This window comes from Vulpes vulpes, chromosome 2 (genome assembly GCF_048418805.1).
Source record: "Vulpes vulpes isolate BD-2025 chromosome 2, VulVul3, whole genome shotgun sequence".
Taxonomy (NCBI): domain Eukaryota; kingdom Metazoa; phylum Chordata; class Mammalia; order Carnivora; family Canidae; genus Vulpes; species Vulpes vulpes.
Genome location: NC_132781.1, coordinates 96485707 through 96496825, shown reverse-complemented (window position 1 = coordinate 96496825; position 11119 = coordinate 96485707). Strand labels below are relative to the sequence as shown.

Here is an 11119-nt window from a genome sequence, read left to right as displayed (position 1 = left end):
ATTTATGTTGCATGGGCACATGGGTGCACATATGCACATGTGAGCTCACACACACACTATATTCTTCATTAGTACTCACCAAATAAACTGTGATAGCCTTTTTATTAATGGCGCAGGTTACATTTCAAAAGTAATCATAGTTCTTTTATGACCAACTTTTTCAAAAAGCAAAGAAACTGTATTTTAATATATCCCCCAGTTCCCTCCCAAAGTAAAAAGTTAGTTTCTGAAGTCTAAGAAAATGTCTTATCTTTATATATTCAATATTTAGAAAGTTGTTCCTAGACCATGCTAAGGATAGGAATAAATGGAAGAATGTATTTTTTATATAAACATTCCAATACATGTGCATCTTAAAATGAGAGGAAGAAAACTTACTTTCTGTAACTCTTTTTTCTATGTGCATGTGACAGCTGTCCTTTCCACTCACTGGATTATGCATGTCGATGTCATTATGTTCAAATTATTTTTCCTTTAGAATCTTCATTTTATTTTGATGGTGGTTTTTAAATATTCTACTTGTTATGCCTAGTGGGAAAAAGAGTGATTCCGCAAATGTTTTGGAGCGTTTTTTCAGAGCTCCATTGGAATCCGTTCTCTACAGTCAGTATCAAAACTGTATTTTTTGATGTACTTTAAAAAAGCTAGAATGAACAGTTGGAAAAAAAACTAAACTATATTAAATATAGGCTTTTTAAAAAAGAACAGCAGAAAGTATTTTTCAATGTATTATAAATTTCATTTGAGAATACATATATTATAAAGGGAATACACAATAATTTATAAAATTAAGTTTATAATACTGTGGCATTGGTAGTAGTTTTAGGAAGTGTCAGTGATTTTCACTCCCTTTTACACTTTGACTTAAATTTAAAATATAGCATTAATGTGTTAAGAAATTTAAGCCCATCTCAGAAAGACAAATACGGTATGATTCCAAATACTGTCTTTGATACCTAGATTGTCAACTGCATAGAAACAGAAAATCAAACGGTGGCTTTCAGGGGTGAGGACAGAAGATGGAGGATTATTGTTTAATGGGTATAAAGTTTCAATTTTTCCAGATGAAAAATGTTCTGGAGATGAAGGGTGGTGATGTCTGTACAACAATGCAAATATATTTAATGCCACTGAACTATACAGTTAGGAATGGCTAAAATGGTAAATTGTATAATATGTGTATTTTACCACAATTTTATAAATGTAATATATGCAAAAAAGATAAACTTCTGAGGCATCATTACTATAAGATCCTAAGGAATAAAAATGACATTCAGTTAAAAATAAAATTTAAACATGACTAATGTGGTACTCCCTTCCTGTACATACATGACATTTTCTCAAAGGTGGAGTCTATCCCTTTAATCTCTTTGAATCTAAGCTAGACATTTTAATTTGCCTGACCATTAGAAAGAGCCAAGAGTGACAGTTTAGAATTTCCAAGGCTGTATCATAGGAATTCTTCTTGTCTTTTCTGTGACTTTTGGAATGTTTGCTCTTGAGAGGGCATTTACTCTGTTAAAAGCCAATCCCATGCAAGATATCTGACTGTCCTATGACAGCTCCTTTATGGAAAGCCCAAGCCACATTAGATTACCCAGAGGAGGAGATGTTATGTCAAGCCAGACAGAAAGACCAAAGAGTACCGATGCACCAAACATGGAAGGGATGAAGCCATTTTGAAAGTGACCCTCCAGTTTCAGCTCTTCCAGCTGGAGCCATGTGGATGAGAAATGACTTGTCTCGCTAATTCCTTTCTGAATTATTGATCCACAAAATTGAGAGCAAAATGAAACTTTGAGCCTACTAACTTTTAGGGTAGTTTGCTATTTGCTATACAGCAAACACTAACTGCAACAGGTAGCCTGAATGGTAGCGAGGTTCCCTATGAATGCTCATCACTAAGAAATAGGAAATAAAAATGTTTTCCGATTTAAATATATGTTCATGTTTTAAAACTACATACTTGGTTTTTTACATGACTTGGAGATATCACTTGAATTAAAGTTTGAATAAAGAAATGAAAGTGCCCAATCTAGTTCTCTTTTCCCAGGGCAATATAGTTGATAAAATTAATCATTAAGCTAGTATTCATTTGACGTGTTCATTTTTAGCCTCATCTATAAAATTAACCATCTTCTGGAAAAGGAAATGAAAATCAATAAAGAAATGTAAACGGATAGGTCAGTTTCTGGCAATTAAAATTCTGACACCCCCTCCCATGCAGTTCTGCACTATGACACATTGCAACTTTTTTGTGACAAGATTGGCTGCAGCTTTTAGTATAGGGGTAAAACTGTTGACAGGGCTGCAATTTGGCTATGTGTATAGTGAAGTGGGAAAAAACTGTTTTGCCTATTTTAAATATACTCTAGTGCATGAAAAGAACATTTCCTCCCTGTCATCGATGCCAATGTGTTCCTTTCCTTAAAAAGTGAAATCTGTGCTGAACGCTGGCATCAGAGCAGCCAAATCCACTTACCACAGTGAGCCTCATGAGATCCATCAGAGCAGTCTGGTTTATAGTCGCAGATAAGGTGGGATGCAATACACTTCTTGTCGTGGCACAAGAAATCAGTGGCTTCTGGACAGATCTCTGAAGTCTCTCCCACTGGGGAAAAAAACAAAAACAAGGTCATTTTTATAATATTTCATTCAATTTTAATATTCCTTTTAGTGGTTTTATAGATTCTATACTTAAATAGGTTACTGATTTTAATAGCTGTCCAAGGCAGACTTCTAGATACCTCCCCACTCAGTCCCACGTCCAATTTTTCAGCTACTTCTATAGGCTGTGCTTTCAAAATCATCCATTCCCTAAATCCAGTGTCTTAATCCAGACACTAAAAATGTCTTGCTTTTGGTTCCTGCTTAGTTTTCTAGTCTCATTTTCTGCAACTGACCTCATAAGAGCCTGCACCAAAACTACAGTAATTCCTACTACTGAAGGTTTCATAAATAAACCACTTGCTCTCATCTTTCTATGTGTGCACCTATGCTACTTCCTTTACCTACACTGACCATTTCCTCTTGTGCTCCTGCTGGTCTGCTCAACCTCAAGACTCAGGGAAACAGCTTCTTTCTTCCCTCGTTTTGCCTTTTCCTTGTCAGCCAAGCCCCAGGTAGGGTACTCTGTTTCATGCCAGCCAAGAACCTTTCCATTCCTATGTTAACTGTTTGCCATCTCTTATAAGAGCCATATTATATGTCTGTCTGACCAGACTCCAAGCCCCTTAGAAACAGGAGTGTGGGATGTGTTTTTAGGCTAAACATAGTACCTAATCCATAGTTTGTGCTTAATAAATTATGGGTATAATTACTGAAGGCATAATGCCTTCATTTACAGGAAGCTTAGGAATATAAGTAGAATTTGCAAAGCAAGTCACCAAGTCACACTTTTTAATTGAAGTATAATTAACATACTGTATTATATTAGTTTTAGGTATACAATACAGAGATTCACCAATTCTTATTTTTTTAAGGATTTTATTTATTCATTCCTGAGAGACACACACACACACACAGAGATACAGACAGAGGGAGAAGCAGGCTTCTCATAGGGAACTCGATGTGGGGCTAGATCCCCAGACAAGGATTACGACCTGAGCCAAAGGCAGTTGCTCAACCACTGAGCCACCCAGGCTTCCCAGATTCACCAATACTATGTATTACTCAACGGCCGTGTAAGTGTATTCTTAATTCCACTTATCTCTTTCATCCTCCGTCAACCCCACTGATACACTTCCTCCCTGGTAACATTATTTTGCTCTGTGTGTTTAAGAGTCTGTTTTTTGTTTGTCTCTTTTTTTCCTTGTTTATTGGGTTTCTTAAATTCCACATATGAATGAAATCATATGATTGTTTTTCTCTGACTTATTTCACTTAGCATTATACCCTCTAGTTCCACCCATGTTGTTGCAAATGGCTGAATAATATTCCATTGTGTCGGTCTATATTTATATAGATTATGTATATATATATATATATAATGAATGGATGTACATCTTTATGTATAGGGTATGGGGTGTGTGTGTGTGTATCACATCCATTCATCTACAAATGGATGCTTGAATTGCTTCAATACCTTGGCTATTGTAAATAATGCTGTAACAAACATAAGAGTGAATATATCTTTTTGAATAATTGTTTTCATTTGCTTTGGATAAATATCTAGTAGTAGGATTACTGGATCATGTGATAATTTACTTTTAAGTTTTTAAGGCGCCTCTACACTGTTTTCTACTGTGGCTGTGCCAATCTTCATTCCCAACAGTGCACAGGGGTTGTTTTTCTCCATATTCTTGGCAACATTTGATATTCCTTTATGTCTGCGTTTTGTTTTAGTTTTTTGCCATTCTAACAGGTATAAAGTGGTATCTCATTGTTTTGATTTGCATTTCCCTGATGATTAATAATGTTGACCTCTGTCCATTTTTTAATGTGATTATTTGTTTTTTTGGTGTTGAGTTTTTTTCGGGGGGGGGGGGGGTTAATGCAAAATAATTTATTTTATGTTTGATACCAGATGAGACTATAAGGGTGATGGTGCTCATGCCCATGTGCCGTCCCCAGGTGAAGTGCTCTAGGCTTCTGGCTCACTCTGCTACCCAAGAAGGTCCTAAAGGGGAAAAGGAGAAAAAATGAGTGGGAAATATCAGAAAGGGAGACAGAACATGAAAGACTCTTAACTCTGGGAAATGAACTAGGGGTGGTGGAAGGGGAGGTGGGCGGGCAGTGGGGGTGACTGGGTGAAGGGCACTGAGGGAAGCACTTGACAGGATGAGTACTGGGTGTAATTCTATATGTTGGCAAATTGAAAACCAATAAAAAATAAATTTACATATATAAAAAAACAAAGATACAGATGCAGTGAAATGCCAGGACACCTGCACCCCGATGTTTATAGCAGCAATGTCCACAGTAGGCAAACAGTAGAAGGAGCCTGGGTGTGCATCGAAAGATGAATGGATAAAGAAGATGTGGTTTATGTATACAATGAAATATTACTCAGCCATTAGAAATGACAAATACCCACCATTTGCTTCAATGTGGATGGAACTGGAGGGTATTATGCTGAGTGAAGTAAGTCAATCAGAGAAGGACAAACATTATATGGTCTCATTCATTTGGGGAATATAAAAAATAGTGAAAGGGAATAAAGGAAAAAGGAGAAAAAATGAGTGGGAAATATCAGAAAGGGAGACAGACCATGAGAGACTCCTAACTCTGGGAAACGAACTAGGGGTGGTGGAAGGGGAGGTGGGCAGGGGTCGGGGTGACTGGGTGAAGGGCACTGAGGGGGGCAGTTGATGGGATGAGCACTGGGTGTTATTCTATATGTTGGCAAATTGAACACCAAGAAAAAATAAATTTACAAAAAAAAAAAAAAACCTCTGAAAAAAGTCCACGTCCTGTAAGTTCTTCCTATATTTTGAATATTAACCCCTTATCAGATATGTCGTCTTAAAATATCTTTTCCCATTGAGTAGATTGCTTTTTGGCCTTGTTGATGGTTTTCTTTGCTGTTCATAAGCTTTTTATTTTGGTTTAGTTTGCTTTTGTTTCTCTTGACTGAGGCGACATAACTAGAAAAATATTTCTATGGCTGATGTCAAAGAAATTACTGCTCATGTTTTCTTCTAGGAATTTTATGGTTTCAAGTTTCATATTTAGGTCTTTAATCCATTTGGGTTTATTTTTGTGTTGGTTTAAGAAAGTGGTCCAGTTTCTTTCTTTTCCATGTAGTTGTCCAGTGTTCTCAATACCATTTGTTGAAAAGACTCTTTTCCCCATTATATATTTTTATCTCTTCTGTTTATGATTGATAACATAAGTGTGGGTTTATTTCTAGACTTTCAATTCTATTTTATTGATCAATATGCCTATTTTTTGTACCATTACCATACCATTGTGGTTACTATGGCTTTATAGTGCACCTTGAAATCTGGGATTGTTATGCCTCCAGATTTGTTTTCTTTATCAAGACTACTTCAGATATTTGGGTATTTTGTGATTCCATATAAATTTTAGGAATACTTGTTCTAGTTCTGTGAAAAATGTCATTGGTATTTTGATAGGGGCTGTACTAAATCTGTAGATCCTTTGAGTAGTATGGTCACTTTACCAATACTCACAGGTAAATTCTACTAAACATTTAAAGAGTTAAGGTCAATTCTTCTCAAACTATTCCAAAAAATAAAACAGGAAGGAAAGCTTCCATATTCATTCTACAAGGCCAGCTTTACTCTGACACTGAAACCAGATAAAGACAACACCAAAAAAGAGAACTACAGGCCCATATCTCTGAACATAGATGGAAAAATCTTCAACAAAATGTTAGCAAACTGAATCCAGAAATACATGAAAAAAAAAAAAAAAAGATTCACCACAATCCAGTGGGATGTATGTATTCCTGGGATGCAAGTGTGGTTTAATAGTCATAAATCAATCAACATGATACATCAGATAAATAAGAGACAGACAAAAACCATGTTATCATTTCAAGAGATGCAGAAGAAGTATTTGACAAAGTACAGCATACATTCAGGATTTTATCAACAAAGTAGATTCCGAGGGAACATAGCTCAACATAATAAAAGCTATATAGGAAAAATCCACAGCTAATATCATCTTCAGGGGAGAAAAACTGAGAGCTTTTCATCTAAGATCAGGAAAAGGATGTACACTCTTACCATTTTTATTCAAGGTAGTACTGAAAGCACTAGTAACAGCAATCAGACAAGGAAATAAAAGATTCATATTGGTAAGGAAGTAAAACTACTATTTGCAGATGAAATGATACCAATAGAAAATGCTAGAGACTCCACTCAGAAACTTCTAGAACTAATAAATGAATTCAGAAAAGTCACAGGATGCAAAATTAATATACAGAAATTGTTGCGTTTCTATACCCTAATAATAAAGTAGCATAAAAAAAGTTAAGAAAGTAATCTCAAAAAAAAAGAGAAAGGAATCTCATTTATAATTGCACCCAAAATAATAAAATGCCTAGGAAGAAATTTAACCAAGGAGTTGAAAGACCTGTACTCTGAAAACTATAAAACACTGATAAAAGAAATTGAAGATGATATCCAAAAAATGGAAAGATATTCCATTCCCATGTATTTGAAGAGCCAATATTGTTAAAAGTCCATATTACCCAAAACAATCTATAGAAATTTGCATATTTGAATATAATTTTAAATCACAGGAAGTCCAATGATGATACTTCATACCTTTAAAGATCTACATGAAAGGTCCCAAATTATTTTATCTCATTCAACAAATTAAATAAAGCTCACAATTCCTTTGTTACCTAGATTATTATAGGTCCAGAGCTGATGTGCCTGTGGTGAGTGTAATTTACTCAAAGTTAGGTAGTATTTCCATGAAGAAAAATAGCAAATCTCACAGATTTGATAAAAATGCAAGTTTTAACTTGTGTAATTTCCAGAGATAATTTACCAGTAAAATGTAGTATAAATACAGAGAATGAAGAGAAGCCATCTAAGAAAATGGCAAATATTTTAACTATGGGCATCATCAAGAGAAAGAAAGAAAGAAAGAAAGGTCATGTACATTGAGTAGAATCTTTGCCAGATAATTTTTAATTAACACTAGTGAGAATTTATAGTTAACCCAGAGCAGTATGTGGACATTATTTAGTATGCAACTCTATGCATTGGGAATTATTTTATTTCTCCATGCCATAGGCTATGAAGCCATATATAATTACTCCATAGAGGAAAGGTGTTTTGACTTTAAATAATTCATTCTTTAGTTTTTAAAGGTGACTAAAATAGACTACATCTCTAAATGAAGCTTATTTCTTAATATAGAATAGCAATGACATGAAAAGAAATCAAGTCAGTGCTTTGAACTGCAGTAAAGAAAGCAATAATGAGAATTTTTATAGCATAGGCATTGCACCAAGAAAAAAGAAAAGTGCCTATGATTCTAACAAAAGTAGATCTTTAAGACAAGAATGTAGTCAGACAGTTGTTAACAAAAACATTGTAGTAAACAGAAAAGGCAGATTATGTTAGTGGGAATGTCTTACATGTATGTAGCCATTTTCAATTTCCTAATTCAGTCAAAATGATTAAGTAGCACCTACTCACCTGGTTGACAAATATGTAGAATGAGAGATAATCTCACTTATTTATAGTTAATGATATAAGAATGGGAAGAACATCGGTGCTCATAATAGTTAAAGATAATCTGGTGGCAGTGGGTTATGTAAAAAAAATACTAAACTGAATATTTATTTTAGAAAAAACAAAAGTTGAGGTGCCTGAGTTAAGCATCTGACCCTTGATTTCAGCTCAGGTCATGATCTCAGGTGTGTGATCTCAACATGGAGCCCATGTATTAAGATTCTCTCCCTCTCCCTTTGCCCCTACCCACTTTACCTTTTGAAGGGGGGAAAAAAGAAAATAAAAAAGAAAGAAAGAAGAAAAGATGACAGGAATCCTAAAGACCTAAAACTAAAGCATGACAAACTGAAAACTCCTACCAACAAGAAAGGGTCTATAAAATAAGGTAGTTGAAATATTTACTCTAATAAAAGCATGATGTATACGTAAGACTAATTCATTATGGATTTGAACAAACTGTCACCAATCTGAAAGTGACTGCAGTTTAAAACTGGCTTTATTCTGCTTTGAAACAGAACTGACAGTCAAGAAGCTTTCGCCCCTTTAAATTTCTATTCGGATTAATATAGTTTTATATGCAGGGTTCGTTATACAGAACTAGATATAATCATTCTATAGATTGTATTTGTGGGCAAACATGGGTTTTACCATCTTCTTCAAGTGATATTCAATATGCTCTGCAATTTCAGACAGTGAATTTCACATGGGCATTCATTTTTAAGCCCCTTCATTTCTTATATAGAACATACTAATTATATGCAAGATATAAAAGACATAAAGGGCATATTTCCTGCCTTTCAAGACCATGCTATTTAGTTGGTAATGCCATGTCTTTGTAGATGACTCTGCTCTGACAGTTTCTCAGGTTTACCCTGTTTCTGATGACTTTTCCTAGAGTACTGGTCAAGTATTTTGTAGGATGCCTTTCTATGGGAGTTTGGGTTTTTTTTGTTGTTATTGTTTTGTTTGTTTTCCTCTCAAGATAAAATAGAATTAATGGCTTTAGAAGTGCTATTTTTATCATGTAATGACAAATATATAACTATTAACACAGCTTGGGAGAGTTCACAATGAACTTGTTCACCTGCCCGGTGTAATGCTTGTGATGATTCTCCACTATAAGGCTCCCTTTCTATCCCTTTCCGTAAACATTCTTTGGAGGAAATCACTAGGTGTAGACCACATCTATGGGATCTATACTCCCCTCCTCCAGGGCAAGGAATCTACATAAATTATCTAAAATTTTTACACATGGGAAATTTGTCTCTTCTCTTTCATTTTCTTATATGTTCAGTAAATATTTATATCAGTTTATTTTTTTTATTTATTTTTTATTTTTTTTATATCAGTTTATACTCAGAATGGAGTATTTTATAATTTGAGTCATATTACGATGCAATTTTATTTTATTGCTCAAATTGTCCCAACTTTGGCAAAGAAGAGCTCTTTCAGTTGGCTTTTGTGTCCCTTTGACATACCCCATCAATATAGGTTTTTCTTTTTACATACTACCTTATTTTCTAGGACTATAAGTTGCTTTCGGCTCATCTTATATGTTTCCTGACCAAGTCCTACAATCAGTCATCAGCTGTTTCTCCAAGAATCCCTGGTTCCTTTTATTGGAAAATGCTTTCAGATGTCAAACTCTGGGAACTAGTTTGATCCTTGCCACTAAGGTGTCTAAGTGTTTCTAAACTATAATGACTTGAAAAGTCATGCCATTTTTCAGTTATAAAAAAATGATCAGTATTATCTCTTCAACTAGTGTCTTTCCCTAAGTCTCTACCTCTGTAGCTCCAATTAGCAAGTGTTGAATTTACTTATCTGATCCTCAGGGCCTCTTAATCACTATTTCATTCCCCCCCTCCCTCTTTATTGTGCTGCATTCTGGTGAGTAAATTCATATTTTTTAGGATTGATTGATTTAGAGCATATGCAAGTAGAGGAGGGGCAGAGGGAGAGATTCTTGAAGCAGACTTCCCACTGCGCACTGAGCTGGGGCTGATTTCATGACACATGACCTGAGAAGAAACCAAGAATCAGAGGCTTAACTTACGGAGCCACCCATTAATATGCCCAAACTCATATTAATTTGATTATTTACTCTTCAGTTGTGTCTCTAAACTCTTTGTTTCATTCTTCCATTGATGCCTATGTTCAGTTATAATTTATTCATTTCTAGAAGTTTAATTTTATTATTTTTATTTAACATCCTGCCTATTCTTTTTTCCATGCTTTCCCTTTTTCTGTATCATAATCTCACTAACAGATGGCCCCAACAGGATAAATTTACACTGGATTCTGCACTGCCCTTGAAGTCTCCATGGTCCTAAAATTTTTAATATTAATTTATTGTGTTGGAGTTCTCATTCTTACATCATCTACTATCCTATATGTGGTGTGGTACAATTTTACAGTTTTGGTTTTATGATGGTAACTCCTATTTTGTTTGTTTTTTCCAAGTCCCTAGACAAACAATAAATATCTGAGGCTTCCCTAGAAAGGACCAGGCTTTATGCAAAGGGTTCATATTTAGCTCTCCTGTTCTCCAACAGAATTAAAAAATCCAGTCCCCAGGTACCATATTCCATGTACAGGTCCCCATATCCTTTAGGCCACTAGGAAATTTGCTTTTCTACCTATGATCTCGGTTTTGAATCCCTTCTCATCATCCTGGGACTGGTATATTCTTCTCTTTTTTAAAATTTTAGAGTATTAGTTTGGGGTTTTAAAAAATATTTTTATGTTTTAGTGAGTGGGAAACATATCCCATGATATAATTTTGTAGATTCTTCTTTAGTCTAAATTTCAATATAAATTTAATATCTAAAAACTGTTAATGTCTTAGGTCACATATTCTAAAAATAATCTCAAGAAAGCCCCATAAAACATTTTATCCAAGGGATGTTCTTTATTTAATATAAACATTATGCTACTCACATTTTGTCCAATGGTAGATCTAC

General features: G+C 34.7%; 1 protein-coding gene across 1 annotated transcript in view; it reads right to left on the bottom strand.

Moving 5' to 3' along the window:
- Positions 1–387: 387 nt before the first annotated feature.
- The window catches only part of LOC140597908 (MAM and LDL-receptor class A domain-containing protein 1-like), a 34065-nt gene continuing 23333 nt past the window's right edge, over positions 388–11119 (bottom strand). The window contains exons 3-4 of the mRNA XM_072749334.1: positions 2483–2611; positions 388–528 (exon numbers count right to left, since the gene is read on the bottom strand). Coding sequence (XP_072605435.1) covers positions 464–528; positions 2483–2611 — 194 coding nt within the window. The 3' untranslated portion in view covers positions 388–463. The remainder of the gene's footprint in view (positions 529–2482; positions 2612–11119) is intronic.